Source organism: Drosophila kikkawai, chromosome 2R (assembly GCF_030179895.1).
Source record: "Drosophila kikkawai strain 14028-0561.14 chromosome 2R, DkikHiC1v2, whole genome shotgun sequence".
NCBI classification, from domain to species: domain Eukaryota; kingdom Metazoa; phylum Arthropoda; class Insecta; order Diptera; family Drosophilidae; genus Drosophila; species Drosophila kikkawai.
In genome coordinates this window covers 18,599,303-18,617,203 of record NC_091729.1, presented here as the reverse complement: position 1 = coordinate 18,617,203, position 17,901 = coordinate 18,599,303, and the positions used below count along the sequence as shown (strand labels likewise).

The 17,901-nt window shown below is 43.5% G+C and overlaps 3 protein-coding genes across 4 annotated transcripts; 2 read left to right on the top strand and 1 right to left on the bottom strand.

Moving 5' to 3' along the window:
• Window positions 1-597: 597 nt before the first annotated feature.
• On the top strand, window positions 598-4,321 carry LOC108076783 (endoplasmic reticulum metallopeptidase 1). The gene is made up of 7 exons (XM_017169789.3): window positions 598-646; window positions 1,328-2,013; window positions 2,082-3,013; window positions 3,072-3,256; window positions 3,315-3,458; window positions 3,521-3,723; window positions 3,792-4,321. Exons 2-7 carry the CDS (start codon window positions 1,328-1,330, stop codon window positions 4,240-4,242), a joined length of 2,601 nt encoding a protein of 866 aa, XP_017025278.1. The 5' UTR covers window positions 598-646; the 3' UTR covers window positions 4,243-4,321.
• On the bottom strand, window positions 4,276-10,675 carry LOC108076784 (endoplasmic reticulum metallopeptidase 1). 2 transcript variants are annotated; one of them, XM_070284202.1, is made up of 11 exons: window positions 10,535-10,675; window positions 6,946-7,622; window positions 6,797-6,881; window positions 6,617-6,737; window positions 6,407-6,561; window positions 5,960-6,343; window positions 5,719-5,899; window positions 5,332-5,657; window positions 5,061-5,272; window positions 4,712-4,994; window positions 4,276-4,649 (listed from the first exon to the last, which is right to left on the bottom strand). In XM_070284202.1, exons 1-11 carry the CDS (start codon window positions 10,556-10,558, stop codon window positions 4,482-4,484), a joined length of 2,616 nt encoding a protein of 871 aa, XP_070140303.1. In that variant the 5' UTR covers window positions 10,559-10,675; the 3' UTR covers window positions 4,276-4,481. The 2 variants fall into 2 exon arrangements, with proteins under 2 accessions (XP_070140303.1, XP_017025279.1); XM_017169790.3 differs by lacking the exon at window positions 10,535-10,675 and adding an exon at window positions 10,176-10,401.
• A 2,046-nt stretch (window positions 10,676-12,721) lies between these two features.
• LOC108076590 (endoplasmic reticulum metallopeptidase 1) lies at window positions 12,722-17,819 on the top strand. The gene is made up of 9 exons (XM_017169502.3): window positions 12,722-13,349; window positions 14,555-15,222; window positions 15,287-15,644; window positions 15,705-16,269; window positions 16,332-16,516; window positions 16,705-16,848; window positions 16,911-17,010; window positions 17,072-17,466; window positions 17,533-17,819. The coding sequence occupies exons 1-9, from the start codon at window positions 13,344-13,346 to the stop codon at window positions 17,698-17,700; spliced, it is 2,589 nt and encodes an 862-aa protein (XP_017024991.1). The 5' UTR covers window positions 12,722-13,343; the 3' UTR covers window positions 17,701-17,819.
• Window positions 17,820-17,901: the final 82 nt, after the last annotated feature.

Genomic DNA, 17,901 nt, shown 5'->3' with positions numbered 1-17,901 from the left:
TCTAAAAGCAGATACGAATTATGGTTTAAATTTTGGGGTTTTCCGCACTTACTCTTTGATTCATATATTTTTAACTGATAAGGGTTCATTGCCTGAAATGCAAATGTTATATACTTACATACTTATCAGGATCAGGAAATCCCCTCTTAAGTATATCTTCTCCTAAGATTAAAGGAGTCAAAGTTCTCATTTGTAAGCTCTATCGATTCTTATCAGGCTTACACGTTTTCGATTTATGTTCCCCCGATAAGGTAGCAGAATTTTCCGTATTACTGGGTTACTTTATCTTGACTCCTAATTAATCCTTAATTATAAAGATTTTTTAGATTTTGGACCCCACCACAAGATCTGGGGCCACAATCGAGTTAACTGCTCCATTATAAAGAGCTATAAAGAGCAAACAGCTTCTGGTATCGCGCCTATCGCTGGATGTAATCGTTTTATGCGCCGAACACCCATTGATTATAATCATAATATTTAATTATTATCGCTGGCGTTGCGCCGATAAGCGATCCCCGACGTCGAACCTGGCCCTACTTAATTCTGGGGAACAGCCCCGAGGCGTCTTAGTACCCCAACGGTTGGGCTCTGGTGCGGTTGTATATATATCAGTTCGATTCGGGACCGAGTCGCGTGCGATCTGAAGGTTAGTGCGTTACCATAATTCACAACCACCAAACTGATTAAGATCAGTGAGTGTCCGTGTCCTCATGGTGATATAATCCGCGATTGTAGTTCATTTCTTTAAAATATAAGACATGCTCTTGGGAAAGTGAAAGGAACGTCTGGCGATAAGTTCGGTCCTCGGAAGCAGAATATTTTGGCTTAAAAGAATCGTAGGAAAGTGAATATCTCATGATCTTACTTCAAGTATCCTCGGAGATTAGGAAATTTATATCGGCCATAAAATGGGAACTGGCCCTGTTATCGATTTCTGTTTTTAGACCATTTTCTTGTTGCCTATGAAATTCCTTCGGTCATAATGCCCAAGTGCTTTTTAGGGTGCTAATTGCTTTACGACTTTTCACAGTCTCCCCCACGAAGTTGATTTCACCTCCGTGAACGAACTTCATAAATACTATTTGCAATCAATTTACTACACCAATTCGTTGGAAAGGTTTCGATCGCCTTCAAAAAACAAATTTATTATATGAGATATTTTTAGATTAGTACTAATCGGAGATCGTAAGTGGGTACAATTTGCGAAGATCGTAAATCGGTTTATCGTTGTTTTTAGGAAAGTGCCTAAAAGCATGCAACATTTTTTGCAATCAAGAAAATAGGATTTCGTTTACACATATTTTACCAGATTTCCTAATTACTTCAGATGACTTTTTCCACCGTGGACATCACAGCCGATAAGGATGGCGGCAAGTCCAGGGACAAGAAGTGGCCCTGGTTCGGAGCTCCTCTCTATGCAGCCGCTGCCTTTGCCCTCTTTTATGCCGCCGTTCTGCCCAGCTTCCACAGCTACCCAAAGATGCTTTACGTGAGCGAGGAGGCCCAGCATCCGGACGAGTTTATTGGTGAGCGGGCAATGCGGCAGCTGGCCGAGTACTCGGCGATTGGAAACAAGATGAGCGGCTCCATTAACAACGAAGTCCATGTGGTCGACTTCCTGCTGCGAGAAATTCAAAAGATCATTGACGAAGCCCGCACGGATCTGTACGACATTGAGGTGGACAAGCAGTACGCTTCTGGCGGCTTCTATCTCTGGGATATGACCATTGCCTACAGGAACCTCTCCAATGTGGTAGTGAAAATCTCCCAGAAGAGTTCCACCAACGATAATTATTTGCTGGTTAATTCCCACTACGACTCGGAAGTGGGAACACCTGCTGCCGGCGATGATGGCGTCATGGTGGTAGTCATGCTGGAAACCCTCCGAGTGATCTCACGTTCGGAGAAACCCCTTATCCACCCGGTGGTCTTCCTGTTCAATGGTGCAGAAGAGGCATGCATGCTGGGCTCCCATGGATTTATTACCGAACACAAATGGGCCAAGAATTGCAAGTACGCTGAGAACGTTTCTAAGGAATAGTTTGCTCTTTAACTCACCCATTGCTCGTATCTCCCTTTAGAGCCTTGGTCAATCTGGACTCCACTGGAGCTGGCGGACGCGAAGTTCTCTTTCAGACAGGACCCAACCATCCTTGGCTGGCCAAGTACTACCATCAGAACGTGCCCCATCCCTACGCCCAAACCCTGGCCGAAGAGCTATTCCAAAACAACTTTATTCCATCGGACACAGACTTCCGCGTGTTCCGCGACTATGGCGGTGTTCCCGGCCTAGATATGGCTAGTGTAATGAATGGATATGTGTACCACACGAAGTTTGATAATTTCCGGAACGTGGAGCGTGGCACATACCAGTCGACGGGAGAGAACGTACTGCCCCTGGTCTGGGCCCTGGCCAATGCTCCTGAATTGGATGACACTGCCGCACACGAAAAGGGTCACACCGTCTACTTCGACTTTATGGGCTGGTTCATGCTGACCTATACAGAATCTGTGAGCATAGCCATCAATTGGGTGGTTTCTGTGGCCGCCTTCGTCTGCATTGGCACCTCGGTGTGGATCATGACCCTTGACAATAGCTCGGATGCCCCAAAGGCAGTCATCATGCGATTCGGCATCATCTTTCTGGTGCAGGCGGGTACCTTCTTCGTGGCCTGCGGCTTGACGATTCTGGTGGCTGTCTTCATGCAGGGCGTGGGACTAGCCGAGTCCTGGTTCTATGGCAAGTGGATGGCCTTTGGCCTGTACTTCTGCACCCTGTACTTTGCCTTCGGACTGCTGCCCTCGATTTACATTGGACTTACTAAGAGAAAGACGAACATGAAGTTGGATCAGACCATTATGTGCTTCATGCATGCCCACTGCATCCTGCTGGCACTTCTCTGCATCATCCTAACCAGCATGGGAATCCGCTCCAGCTACTTTTTCATGGTGGCCATCTTTTTCTACGCCATTTCGGTGTTGGTACAGATCGTCCTTAAGCTGACGCTGAAAAGTAGGTTTTTGGAAATAGTTATTTGGGAAAGAGTTATCTAATGTCTATATCCTTCCAGAGAGCTACTTTGTGACGGTTCACTTGCTGTGTCAGATCCTGCCTTTCTGCTTTTACACATATATCTGCTATGCCACACTCGTGACTTTTGTGCCCATGCAGGGTCGCGATGGTCCCGACAGTAGTCCTGATATTATGGTCTCTGTATTTGTCATTGCCACAGGAATCAACTATGCTGGCTTTGTCGTGCGTTAACTTGACCTAAGCTTCTCCTTACATTATAATCTAACATTTTTTATTGCAGATTCCCATCATGCACAAGTTCCGCAAACCCAAGATCATATTCTCCTCCTTCGGCGTGCTTACGATTATATTCATTATAATGGCTGCCACTTCGGCAGGTTTTCCGTTTGTAAAGGAAGTGGCACCTCAGAGGTATTACGTATTGGTAAGTAACTGCTAGAGAAGATTGATAAGGATTCTGGCTTAAGCAACCATTGCCTTTTCCAGCACACCCTGCGAACCTTCCACAATTTGGATGGTACCACCAAGCAAGATTCTGGTTTCTATATTCAGCCAGTGGATACCCGTATTCACGAACTGGATGACACCACTTTCAAGAATGTGGAGCCTGCCAGTTGGACAGCAGCTACCTGTGCCGCCGAACCCTTCTGCGGTCTGCCGCTTTACAGTGGTCGTTGGGTAGACTGGAAGTAAGTTTTAAATTGAAGTCAAACTGGACTCACTACTAACCACCTTATTTTTTATATATTTTCGACAGAGACTCTGCTCTTTGGATCTATAGCTCTCCACCTGTACTTCCAATAGATATAGAGCTCACCCAGGTATCCAAAGAATCCCTGCCAAATAACAAAGTGCGCTTCGAGTACAGCCTAAAGTCTAGTGATCGAGTTATGATGTACATAGCTCCCTTCGATAATGTCAGGGTCACGGACTGGTCCTTTGACCGGACTCCCCTGGATGAAGGACACACTCCACCCTATCTGATCTATTACATTTACTCACTAATGGAGGAGCCATTCAACTTTTGGGTGGAGCTTGAACACGAGGAAAGCAATACCAATGGACCGTACTTCAAGCTGGTGGTCAGCGAGCACTTTGAATACCATCCAGAGCACTACACCGAGGACTACAAGGAGTTCCTTGCCACTTTCCCCGATTGGACCTACACCACCGACTGGTTCTCGGCCCTGGAGAGCTGGGTAGTCTAGGCAACAACGACGATGAGAGTATAGACTCCATAATTATCTTAATAAATAATTTATAATGTATTTTAATAAAATTACATAGTAGTAACTACAGAAGACTAATCTTAAATACAAGTACAAGTTAAGACGTTTGTTCGTTCGATTAGGGCTATTGGTAAGAATGAATTATTACCAATATTAACAGTAGTTGAGGTGGTGTCATGGCAACAATGCGGTTGAGTTGAGCTTTTAGGATGACTTATTTACAGTTGCCAACTGTTGTAGGAACCAAGCCAGGCGCTGACGTGCGCCCAGGGCGGAAATGTGGCCAGGAACTCCCTGAAGTCTTCCGTTATGAACATGTCGTCATGTATCCGGTGGCCCATCAGGGCTATCTTGAAAGTGGCTCCTGACCAGTCGGGATTTTCATGCTAAAAAAAAGAAGAATATATTGTAAGTTTTCCTCTAATCAAATATTTATATATTTTATTACCTCAAATTCAAGCGAGAACTGCAGGGGCTTGGGATCTAAGGCGTATGACCAGTAGACATAGTAAGGTGGCTTTACATTCTGATCCAGTGGATCCTTAATAAAGGACCAGTCTACCAACTTGGTGTCGTTTAAGGGCAGGATGAATATGCTTGTATGATCAGGCCCTGAGATCTCCAGGTCAAATCTTATATTGGTCTCCGATTTACTTGTCTTATCCAAAATGGTCAAGGTCGGAACATATCCCTTACTGGGCTCTGGTCCAGGCACAAAGTAGCTGTTGTCACTGGAAATTAATTTAAAGAAGAAATATAAGACCTTAGCTAAGGTAAAATGGCGTAAGATTACTTACACTGCATTCAGCCAACGGGAGCTGTAAATGGGGAAACCACACATGAGCTCCGAGTCACAGTCCATGCGTTCCGCCTTGGTATAGTTGGTGTTCTCGAAGAGAATATCATCCACAGTGTGCGGACGTCGATCCACTGGCATTACAAAGTAACCAGAATCCGCGTGGCTAATCGTGCTTGCTGCATCGCCATTGTGGAAAGTACGGGCCGTGTGCTGAAGAAGAAAGTTTTCATTGAAATCTTTTATTTAAATTTAAATTATGTTAGACTTACCACAGCAAAGAATCGTTGGGCTGCGGTCTTCTCGGCATAAGGAAAGGCAATTGGTGTGGCGGCAAATATAATAAATACTATCGTACAGATTCCAAACATTGAGATAATCGTTTTTGACTTGCGGAACAGACAGAACAAAGGCACCAGGAAAGGTGCAAACAGTAGAACCATCAGGGCGGTAAAGAATCCCATCAGTATCTCAGGATTTGTGTTGCACTCGCGTCCTTGCATGGGCACAAAGACCACGTAGAAGGCATAGCAGCAGTAGGTGTAAAACATGAAGGGCAGCAGCTGGCAGATGCAGTGCGGAATGAGCCAAAGGAAATCTTAAAAATAGAAACGTTAACCATCTTTAGGTTCTAAGTTTAAGCTCCCATCTATACTCACTTGTCTTGTGAGCCTTTGTGACCATGTTGATCAGCACGGAGAGGGTGTAGAAGCCAATGCATATCATTATAATAAAGGCTGAGCGAATCCTGTAGCTGACCATTACGGCGGTGACAACGGTTAAGATCAGGCAGTGCGAGTGCATCAGCAGCTGGATGCCATAGCCCAGAGGTAAGCCATGCTGGATAATGAAAAAACACAAATTTAGATCAAGTTATTTGAAATATCATCCCTTACTCACCTCCTTGGTGCGACTGAAGTATATGGCCGGCACTATGCCCATGCCGAATATCATGGGACAGAAGTATAGGCCAAAGAGCATCCAATTTTGCGAAAACCACGACATTGGCAGGTTCACCGCATCCAGGAACAAGGCTATGGATATGACTAGAACAATGCCCAGACCCACTCCAGCCACCTGTAGAGCCGTCAGAATGCCGAACTTGGCCCAAATGCGACGCCTAAACATGCCCGTACTGCTGGACATGATCCATATATAACCCACAATGGTGATGCAGACCAGGACACACACAGATATATTTATAATATCGCCCGTACCCTCCGGGTAATAGACGAAGAACCAGCCCAACATGTCAAAGAATATCATATGGCCCTCGGCGTGTTTCTAAATGTGGGAAATGTAAGTAAAAATTATTCATTATATTGGCAAACTTCAGGCTGGACCCACCGATGGATTCTCGAGTTCTTCAGCATTCGCCAAAGCCTTGACCAGAGCCAAGATATTTTCGCCAGTTAATTGGTATGTGCGGCGGGGGATGAGATTAAAGCGATCGTATTTGGTATGGTACACATAACCATTCAAGGTCTGCGCCATATCGAGACCTGAGAAACACAATGTATTAGAGATTAGGTGTTTTGGCACTTCATTTTATATTACCTGGTATATTGCCAAAGTCGCGGAACACGCGATAATCGGTTTCTGAGGGAACGAATCCATTCTGGAACAATTCCTCTCCGATAGTCGAGGCAAATGGATGAACTATGTTCTTGCCGTAATACTAAAATGATAAGAAGGGGATAAAGTATTAAGTTTTAACAGAAATAAGCTTAGTCATACCTTCATCAGCCAGGGATGATCAGGTCCGGATTGAAACAGGATTTCACGTCCTCCGCTGCCAGCAGAGTCCAAGTTGATCACAGCTCTGGGGGGAAATTTATATCCCATTTTAATTTAAAATTCTTTTTAAAGGATTATTCACCACTTACTTCACATTTGGCGCCCAGGGATGTTGGGTGATAAAGGCATGGCTGCCCTGTAGAGGATTCTCCTCGGCGCCGTTGAAGAGGAAGATTATTGAGTAGGTAAGCGGCGTCTCGAACTCGGTAATTACCCGGAGCACTTCCAGCATGATCACACACATCATGCCCGCGTCGCCAGCTCCCGAGCTGCCTGGCACTGAATCAAAGTGGCTGTTGATCAAGAGGGCGGCCTCACTGGTGGCGTTCTTCGGGGACACCTTCACCACCACATTCTGGACACTCTGATAGACATTGACCATGGACCACAGAAGATAGTTGCCAGATGCAATCTGCACATCCTTCTCTATATCATAGAGATCGGTTCGTGCTCTCCCCTCTATGTCATTGATTTCACTGAGCAAAAACTGCACGGCCACCTGTTCATTGGCCGCACTGCCCACGACTTTCGGTCCGATCTTGGAGAGCCTCAACAGCGTGTTCTCTGCTCGCTCCCCGATAAACTGGCCTGGCTTTTGGCGCTCATCCTCTACGGTTTTCAGCTTTGGCATGCGGTGGAAGCTGGGTATCACCACAATGTAGAAGAGCAGGAACCAGAAGGACACGAACAGCGGGGCCCAGTACCAGCCGATCTTGCTCCGATTGTAGATGATCTTCATGTTCTCGTACTTCGATTTCATTTTGGCCTGCAAGTGAGTAAGGGAATCAGTTCACCGGAAAATAAAGCAGGGTGTCACTGCCCCCCACACTAATTGAGTTGAAATGCTCGAGTTCCGATTGTGACGCATTCGGCTGATAAAGCCAGGGGATAATATGCTCCCAAATAAATATACATATTCATATGTCGCGTCACCAGCTAATCGGGCGATAGAGGAAGGGTTAAGTTAAGTTAATGCAGGCACTCGAGCGTCGAGCATCGATTAAATAATTAGGTGCCGTGATAAGGGGGTGCGATCAACTTAAGACTGTCAGTGCACATTCAATGACTATTGATAGCCCTGAAAACAAACCTCGAAAGATGAATGAAGCGGAGGTCCCACTCCCACTATCGGAATCCCAAAAGTGATTATTCAAAGCATCTGCCGCAGATAACACTTATCACCCCAGGCGTCAAGTGGGCACAGGAAATGAAGCAAGTAGGCTGAGGTACTTGAAGGTTCCGCTAAGAAGAGACTACACCAAAACGTGTCAAATACAAATAATATTGGCACGGGACTAGCTCCCGCTGGCTCTGTATAAACAAAATAGTATTTGAAAAATGTATAAAAAATCTACATAAAAACAGAGGAAAGACCGGATAACATCTGTTGGCCATTCGCAGCCTCAAATAAAAGTTTGCCGTTTAAATGGAAAGTATCGACAGACGCAAATTTTGGCCAACGACATTGAAATAATGCAGCTCTAAAAAAATAAACAATGAGAGCATATTTATATTTCGACATTTGAGAAATCTAACAAATTGAACGAATAAAACCGAAGCAAATCAGCATTGAACGAGACACATTTTGTAATTTTTTGAGCGGTATTTCATTCTTATTTATAGCCAACTGGGGTATTATACATATTATCGTTTAATGTTCACACATGTGATGCGGCTCTGAGTTTTCGTATGGGAAAATATTTAATAACAAATGTGTGTTTGTTTGCTTAAAGCGAATAGAAAATACACTTTCGTTAGTTTGTTGATTTCCAATTGTTTCCGGGGGTATACTAACTTGTTTAAAAAATAATACAAATAAAACAATTATAAATAAAAAAAAAAAGTAGAACTTCATTAATTTAACTCTGGCCGAAAATATAAATTAATTAATAGTATGGAAATTATTAGGAACCTTCATATAAAGTTAGTTCAAACCTAATTATATTATTTATCTTTATTGTTGAATATCTTTTGATAAATGAGATCACAGTATTTCCTACTTATTCTAAAGATACTTTATTTAATAATCACTTTTGAGTGCTCTCTGTTTTTATGAGGCCCCAAAAACTGTTTGAATATTGAAGATTTCGAGATGAATGGCCACTAAAATGGGAACTAATGGCAAGTGTCCTAGAAACCACTCAGAACAGCGGTTGAGGGGAAAAGAAAAGTACTGGCTACTGAGGCAATTAAGCGACATGCTTTATATTTCTTTTTATTTTTGTTTTTTTCGTTTTCCGCGACTGCATGCAAATGCCATTTGGATTGCAGTGCTGCGACGACCCATTTTCCACTGACTTCTAGGTGACCCATGCCATCGGCTAGAAGACAAGCGTGAAGGTAACTTCACGGCGGGGAAAAAGCATTGGGATGAGCTCCCATTCAAAGCGCTTATCGATTGAACTAATCACTTGCCACAAAAAAAAACAAAAAAAAAATAAAGAAACAAACAGAGAGAACGCTCTGTGTGGGAACCACGCCCACTTAATAACGAAAAAACAAGAGGACTGAAAAATTGGGGGGAAAGACAGACAGAACTATTTAAAGACAATTTGAATAAGAGGGGAAATGGAAATGGTAGGAAAAGGCAGGGGGAAAATCCAAAACAAAACTTCAGACTGCAGAGGCGTCAGCAATCAACTGTGACAACAAAAGGGCAAGCAAAGCCGGCAACAAACAAATGGAAAATCTTTGAATCTGGCAGATACCTGTTACCTGTGTCTATAGAAACCTGAATTGTGGTAAGGAAAACTTTTCCCAAGTTCTGACGAATAACTTTTTTTTAGTTATTAAAGAAAGATTATAGCTTAAAATTTTAAACGAAACAGTAAATACTAGTTTATACTATTCCTCACATCCACTAGATATTTTATCTATCTATCTTTGATTTTATCGAATAAAAAGCCACTAGTCTTATATACCCTTCTCCTCCTTTATATCCAGGGTATAAAAACAACCTCAACTTGCGACAAGAACCGCATTTGTTTGGACTAAGACTAAAGTCAGACAAACGCAACGGCAAAGAAGTTGGAACGAAAACAATCGCCGGCACAGATACAGATACAGATGCAGATGCGGCTACAAATGCAGATACAGATGCAGAAGGCATTCGAATGTAAACACACTGAAACACACATTACACACAACACAACGCATAGTGTAGAATGCGACACGCTGCAAGGGCTTGAGTCAATAACCTGCCAAAGGAAAGGAAGTTGCGGCTGCACTTTGCGGTTGTTTGTTGAAAGAAGAAAGCTGAAGAGCTGAAGAGCCAAAGAGAAGCCTGGCAACTGTTCTTCTGCGCTCTCTGCTGGCTCACCTCCGGCCTGCAGAAAGGAGTCAGTCAGTTGTTCGCTCTCTGTCTCACGGCAAGAGGAACGATCACCGGCACAAATAATTGGCACTCGCGGGATTATTGGCACATCTAGACCGAAAATAAACTGGTGGGCGAGCGACGACAGAGTCGGATTGGAAACGCGGTCACTCGGCTGCGGCGAGGATCAGCTGATGGGAAGTGGAGGAGCGAGAACAACTGTCCCCGTCAACGGTTGCCGATCGTATGCGGCTGCTGCGCTGCTCGCTTGCCGACAGAGGGTCCCCCACTCTCCGTCTCTCTCTGACAGTGGGGAGACTGGGTTGGGGTCAGTACAATCGAAGAGAGAGCTCTCTTTCACTCACTTGTCGTTCTTTTCCTGCGCTCATTCCTGATGACTCTCCCTCAGTTACAGTTACAGATACAGTAAATCTCCGAAATGGGGGGAAATGGGGAAATCGAATCCTCCTCTTGGTAAGCTTCCTTTTCCGTAATGTAACCACGCGCCGGACGGAGGCCTACTAAATCGCCGGACAATGGCACTCGCAATTTTATACGTGCCTCCTCTGCTTGGTGGATTTGTGTGCGGATTTCGGTGCTCCAGACACACAAGAGCCGGGGGCTTATCACACCCAAGTATCGAGTTATCAGAGGCGGACACCGCAGCCTAATCACGTAATTTGACAGGTAGCACAGGCCAGGAGTACCAACGCACCATCGCCTGTTTCATCCGTATTGGCACAGCGATTACATCCATAATTGCCCGTAATCGAGATTAAGTGCCGGCGATTAGTGGGCATTATGTTAGAAGAGGGGAGAGTTCACTGTGATTTCACGGATTCCTCGAACGCCATTCGAGTTGCGAAAAGCAGTGACACTGCTCGGGAGGAGAGATAACGATAAACGGCCAGACAATGCCACTTGAGACACTTGAGATTCCTTAGTCAACAGAAAATCGGTGGCTCCAGCTACCAAATTTGTTTATATTTATTCCGCGGTAATGTAATCTAAACATTTGGGAATTACACAAAGGCAACCAATCTTTTCCCGATAACAAGAATTGGGCATTCCAGCTGACCGTATCGAGCTTCAGTCCCTCGAATTTAACGCATAATAATTTTGCAGAAATCAGCCGATAATTAGGTATTTGAATTTTTCCCATTGCCATGGAAATTCCTTTATAAATAATCTTAAAAGCAACCTTAATGAGTTATGATTCATAAGATAAAGTTAAAGGCTTCTTTATACATAGTAGTACCTCTTCAACCCCCAAGTTTGTTTACTATTTTTATACCTTGGATAAGATTTGCCATATTGTAATCTAAACAATTCGTAATTACACAAAACAAACAAGTTCTTATTTCTAACTGATTAGGGGCCTAACAACAACGACTGGAATTTCGATCAGCTTTATTGAACCATATTGTACCTTTGACAGAAGACAGCGGTTAATTAGGTAATTACAAGCACTAAATGGTATCGCAAAACTCGAAAAGGGGAACCTTTTTACATTGGAAAGTTTTAACAAGGGAATTTTTCATCTAATTCTTAGTTTTAAAAGGTGAAACTTACTTCTTAAAAAGATGATGAGGTAATAATTATCAAAATTTCTTCTCAGAATTCCTATATACATATCTAGCACTGATAGATAGGCACATAGGTAGCTCCTCCACATTCCGTGCAGTCGAGCGAGAAAACGGTTGACATAATTTGATAGCCATCCGCCAGTTTCCCAGCTATCGAATCCACTCAGGCGGAACAACCTACAACGGCAATTCAATAGACAGGTGAATCTGAAATACATGCGAAAGCAATTCAAATACGTAAACAATCTGTTAATCAAGCAAAATCAGCGGAACCCCAAACCCAGGCGAGGATTCGCAAATACACAGAAAATGAAATGCTGATATTATAATTTAGTTAATATTTGTATAAAATAATAAACACAAAAAAAAAACTTAAGTAAACTTCTGTACTAACTCTAGAGTTAATATATATATATATGTATATATAATAAAAGCAAAGAAAATGAAAATGCTGATATTATATTTAAGCAAATATTTGTATACAAAAAAAAACTAAAGTAAACATCACTACTATCAGAAGTATCTGTAGAGTTAATATATATATAATAAAGGCAAAGAAATCTTTGAAATTTTGTAAAAACCAATTAAACCCTTAAAGGTTGTTATATTTTTACCATATGGAATATATATATATTTTTTTCAAATATTATTAAGTACCAATTCGTAAAAATCGTTTTCACCTGTTTGAACATTTTAGGTTTGGCAAATAAACTTTAGTTTATATATACCAATTTCGTTCTGTGTACTTTAAAGGGAGACAAACGATGCTGCACACAAAGGTGGAATGACACATAAGCGAAAATGGAATGAAATCAGCGACAATCGTACTACAGCCCGGGCACAAATTAATTAGTAAACTCTGTAAAAAAAAAGGCGCAACAAGTGGGCCTGGAGCTTGGATTGGCTTGGGGTCGTCTCTGGGTGCGTCCGGGAGCTCTAGTCTAATGCCAGTCAGTCGATGGTAATGCTAGGAAAGAGACACATCTCGGGCAGTACGGAACCGCAAAATTCCAATATCGGAATCTTTATTATGGAGATCGTATAAGTGACGACAGCAGATTTTATGACTCCAAATTTCTCTAATTCGCAAGTGCCGCCGTCGAGAGTATCTTAAATAGTTGCTGGCAATATCTGTTCCCTTTACGATACGATAAAACTGGACATTTCCTTTGTCATAAAGATAAAACTCGGTTAGCTATTACCCTGTGGGCCCCTCCTTCTGTGGCAGCTCATTTAGTGCGAAAACAAGAAATCTAATAAAATCCCCGCCCGATTTCGGCCCGAAGGTTGTCATAACACTCGTTTATCGAGCAGCTGCTGCCCCCCCGATATCGAAGAGTCACGGCGCCGATTCCTCCGATAATTTTCCCCGCCGAATTCCCACAAAGCTCTATATATCTCAGGGCGACCAGAGCGAATCGAGCCTCAATTGGTGGAGGTCCACGGTTGTGGACGAACTTTAGGACAAAAAGCCCGGGCCGGTCCGGCAGTGATCCTAAAGTCGGTGATCCTTAAAGTGCAATTGGTGTTCCGAAAGCATAAATATCCTGTGATAATCGCGTACCAGTTTTTAAGAAATCCTGCCAAAATGAGTGTACGTATTAAGGATAAAGCAAGCATAACAAAGAAAATCAATTAAAAGTTGTAAGATAAATAATAATAATAATAAAAAAGGATATATTAAGCTGAGTAATCATATGAAAAATGTGTAAAGACTGTGCTAAAATGTAGACCCTAAAGTGAAACGAATGTGAATATTTCTCACAAGAAATCTGTTCATTGGGGGAGCCCCCTTTACCATTCTCCTGCTGCAAATATATAAAGAACATTATCAAAGAGTGAAAAATGTCCAACTCCTTGAAGTTTATTTTGAGTCCAATCTAATCGAAAACAATTTCAAAAATGTGCCTGCAATCAAGGAATTTGAATAAACGATTAAGAGATTATTTGGATTTGTCCAGAGTGATGAAGTGCTTATAATTTTATGAAAATGCAGATCTTAACCGCGGGTCAATGTACAATGCAGTATCATGAAAACTCAGCAAAATTACATAGTTAAATATGTATAGGCCCCCTCCATATAGATAGGAAACCGATTAAGGAACCTACTCGGAATTACATACTTCAAAGGAGCCGTCGCTTGGCGAAAATTGCGAATTTCTTAGCTTGTCCGAGCGATAAAAGGTGCTGTTACTTATTTATTAGGGCGTTATCGTTTTATGGCCGCAACTTCAGCGGGTTTATGGTCCTCAATAATCTCACGTTGACCACACGCCCGTGAATCATGAAACGAACACGCGACGAAGCACGATTTCAATGTCGGCCATTGTTTAGACAAAAAGGAAAAATCAAAAAGAAATTAAGAAACCGTGCCTGGGAACACGCTTATCGATTAGCACATACGCAGGAATTGTAAAACAATAAATTTCCCGGGGGGAGGACCAAGTTTTTGACCAATTCTGATAGGTAAGATACATACATATATGCCGGCTCAGTAACGAGATTCAGTTCACTTGGCGTGGAAGTTGTGGACTTTATGGATTGTTCCAGGCCACCCAAAGCAACTTCCCCGAAAACGTGAGATATCAGCTTTTGGGCAGGTAATTTGTATTCGTCCAGACATTCAGCTGCCAGTCTGAGATTAGATATTGATTGACCATAAAGCCGGACTATAATTATACTTGACTAATCCGTGTTGTTCTCAAGACCAATTCCGCTAAAAATTGTATTATGGAACAATTACTAGCGTTCTATAGCTAAGATTACTCTTCCTTAAATTAATAATCTTAATTTCTTTAGTTCAACTCCAAATACCACATCGATGTGGACTTCGAAGTGCCCAAGAAGCTGCAATGGTACTATGCGCCCGCCTTCTTTGGCTTTTGGCTGGTGCTCTTCCTCTCGCTGGTCAACACTCAGATGAATCACATGCCCCAGCCACTGCTACGCAGCGATGAGGCCAGCCATCCGAATTCCTTCATCGCCCAGCGAGCCGAGGATACACTTATTGAGCTAACACGGATTGGCCCTCGAGTGGTGGGCAGCTTGGCCAATGAGGAGACGACCGTGGAGTTTCTGCGCTCTGAGGTGGCCAAGGTTGAGGCTGAGATGAGCGAGCGCCTAGAGATTGAGGTGGATGTCCAGCAAGCCAGCGGTGCCTACATGCACTGGGAGATGGTCAACATGTATCAGGGCATCCAGAATGTGGTGGTTAAGCTGTCCGAGCGGAATACCACCAACGAGAACTACCTGCTGATCAACAGCCACTACGACTCGGTGCCAGGGAGTCCAGGAGCCGGTGACGATGGCTCCATGGTGGTCACAATGCTAGAGGTGATGCGAGTGATAGCGAAGTCGGATGAGCCACTGGCCCATCCTATTGTCTTTCTGTTTAACGGAGCCGAGGAGAATCCCCTGCAGGCCTCGCACGCCTTCATCACCCAACACAAGTGGGCCAAGAACTGCAAGTGAGTAGCATTTGGAAATGTTTTAAAAGGATAATCCATCTTTTAATGATTTCCAACATCACAGAGCTCTCATCAACCTGGATTCGGCTGGCAGTGGCGGTAGGGAGATTTTGTTCCAATCGGGACCCAACCACCCCTGGCTGATGAACTACTACCGTAATGTGCCACATCCCTTTGCCAATACCCTGGGTGAGGAACTCTTTCAAGCTGGCTACATTCCCTCCGACACGGATTTCCGCATCTTTCGGGACTTTGGCGGAGTTCCCGGTCTGGACATGGCCTACATCTTTAATGGCTATGTTTATCACACAAAGTATGACAGGATCAATGCCTTTCCGCGTGCCTCTTTCCAGCACACAGGCGACAATGTCCTCTCCTTGGCCAGGTCGCTGGCCAATGCCCCGGAGGTGGATGACACAGCCGTAAGATTGTTGGAAGTTGAGACAAAGATAGGATTTATGTAAAAAAATGTACCCTTTCAGGCTCACTCCGAGGGACACAACGTCTTCTATGACTTCCTGGGCTGGTTCATGATATTCTACACTCAAACGACCAGCATCATTGTAAACGTGGTGGTGGCCCTTATCGCTCTTTTGGGTATAGGCATTTCCATATACTTCATGTGCCTGCGATCGGGCTGCAGCTGGAAGGGAGTCCTGCTCCGCTTTTCCATAACCATAGCCATCCAGTTCACATCCCTGATCCTGGCCGTGGGTTTGGCACTCTTGGTTGCTGTTTTCATGGACGGTGTGAACCGTTCGATGTCCTGGTTTACCTCTTCGTGGACGATCTTTGGCCTGTATCTGGCGCCCATTCTCTTTGGAATGAGCATTCTGCCGGCTCTGTATCTGGAGAAGACGAAGCGGGATCCGTTGGGTCTGGGCTTTCGCATTCAACTGTTCATGCATTCGCATTGTATTTGTCTGATTCTGATCATGCTTACCCTTACGGGACTGAGTATACGATCGGCCTATCTGATAATGCTTTGTGTGGTGTTCGATATCGTGGCTTTGATTGTCAACCTGGTGACCAAGTGGCATCGCAAGGGTGAGTGTATATTGGTAAAATAATCTCCTTCTTGCGGGGATATTTATTTAATTTTTTTACAGCCTATTTGTTTGCCATTGCTGTGACCGTTTGCCAAATCCTGCCGTTTGTTTACTTCACATATTTGTGCACAACGGCCCTGGCTACCTTAATGCCGATGCAGGGACGCTCAGGATCTTCAATGAATCCAGATTTGGTCATAGCCGTTTTGGTCTGGGTGTTCTCGCTTATGTTTGCCGGCTTTATTGTAAGTCTAGCCTGAAAATTTCATTTATTTCAGGTGCTCTCACTTGGGTTTAAAAGTATGCCCAAAAGCAAGCAAAATTTGGTACAAACAAATTTTTAGAGCATACTTTTAGTCAACTTTCAATTCCATAATATATTTTTGCAGCCTCATAAATGAATTATAAATCATTTCAATAATGTATATTGCAGTCTCCACTTATCATGTTTTTCCGCAAGACCAGAACGATAGTCCTTTGCTTCCTGGGCATAACCATTCTCTTCATTATTATTGCCGTCACAAATGCGGGATTCCCCTACAAGGAGAAGACCTCGCCACAGCGTTACTCATTGATTGTAAGTTTTACTTTATGAAAAAAAATACATCAATTTAAATAATTAAATTCATTTCAACACAGCATGCCCATCGTCGGCTGCACAATGCCGATGGAAGCACTCGTATCGATGAGTCTGGCCTCTACGTTTATCCCCAGGACAGACGTTTTGAAATTGCAAGAGGTAAGCCTAAGATTTAGCTACGACTTCTTTAGATACTTGTACTAACTTCTTATCCTTAAAGATGAAATCGATGCCATTGGAGTTACCCACCCAGTGAGTGACTTTTGCCATGAGGAAATGTTCTGCGGCATGCCGCTCTACAATCATCGCTGGAACAAGGCCCGGGAATACAGCCTGTGGATCGAGACATCGGAGGCCCCAGAGATACCCACCAATTATCCCATCCTGGTGCTACAGGATGTCAGCGAACTAGAGAGCGTCACGGAGCGGCGCTTTACATTTAATTTAACAGGACCCTCTCACATGGGAATCTTTATCAATGTGAAGAATGATGCCAGGATACTGAACTGGTCCTTCAATGACACTCTGGTGCGCGAACAGGCGGAGCCGCCTTTTATGGTGTACTTCTCTTACGGACTGGACGACAGTCCTCTGGAGTTCACCATCGATGTTGAGGTTAGTAAATACCACAACTATAACGAGTAATTATTCCAATAATTGGACACCATTTATTGTTTGCAGAAGACGACCTCAACATTTGATACGCCCACCCTGGAGATTGGTATCGGCGGTCACTGGGTGACCCAGGACATCACTGCCATCGAGAAGCTAAGCAGCTACATAAGCCGATTTCCCTCGTATGCCTACATTCAGGGTTGGGTGGGCACCTACGAGACCTGGTACTTTTAGGTCTCCGCCGCAAATGATATTGATTCTGATTTACTAATTGTAGTCATTAGGCGTTAACGATTAACTGTATAGAATCTGAAAAAATTACGTATTTTATTAAACTACATTACGAATACTATAATTATAATCGAAATGTATGACTTTTTTCTTGACCCGCATGATGCAATCAATTAAACATACAAAACATGACGGATATATAAA

Coding starts and splice junctions, on each gene's coding strand:
- LOC108076784 (XM_070284202.1), bottom strand. CDS start 10,558: ATGAGCGCAGGAAAAGAACGACAA. Junction 6,738..6,796: donor ATCATCCCTGGCTGATGAAG/GTATGACTAAGC, acceptor TTATCATTTTAG/TATTACGGCAAGAACATAGT. Junction 5,273..5,331: donor CCCAACGATTCTTTGCTGTG/GTAAGTCTAACA, acceptor TTTCTTCTTCAG/CACACGGCCCGTACTTTCCA.
- LOC108076783 (XM_017169789.3), top strand. CDS start 1,328: ATGACTTTTTCCACCGTGGACATCACAGCCGATAAGGATGGCGGCAAG. Junction 2,014..2,081: donor AAATGGGCCAAGAATTGCAA/GTACGCTGAGAA, acceptor ATCTCCCTTTAG/AGCCTTGGTCAATCTGGACT. Junction 3,014..3,071: donor CCTTAAGCTGACGCTGAAAA/GTAGGTTTTTGG, acceptor ATATCCTTCCAG/AGAGCTACTTTGTGACGGTT.
- LOC108076590 (XM_017169502.3), top strand. Junction 15,223..15,286: donor AAGTGGGCCAAGAACTGCAA/GTGAGTAGCATT, acceptor CCAACATCACAG/AGCTCTCATCAACCTGGATT. Junction 16,517..16,704: donor TTATGTTTGCCGGCTTTATT/GTAAGTCTAGCC, acceptor TGTATATTGCAG/TCTCCACTTATCATGTTTTT.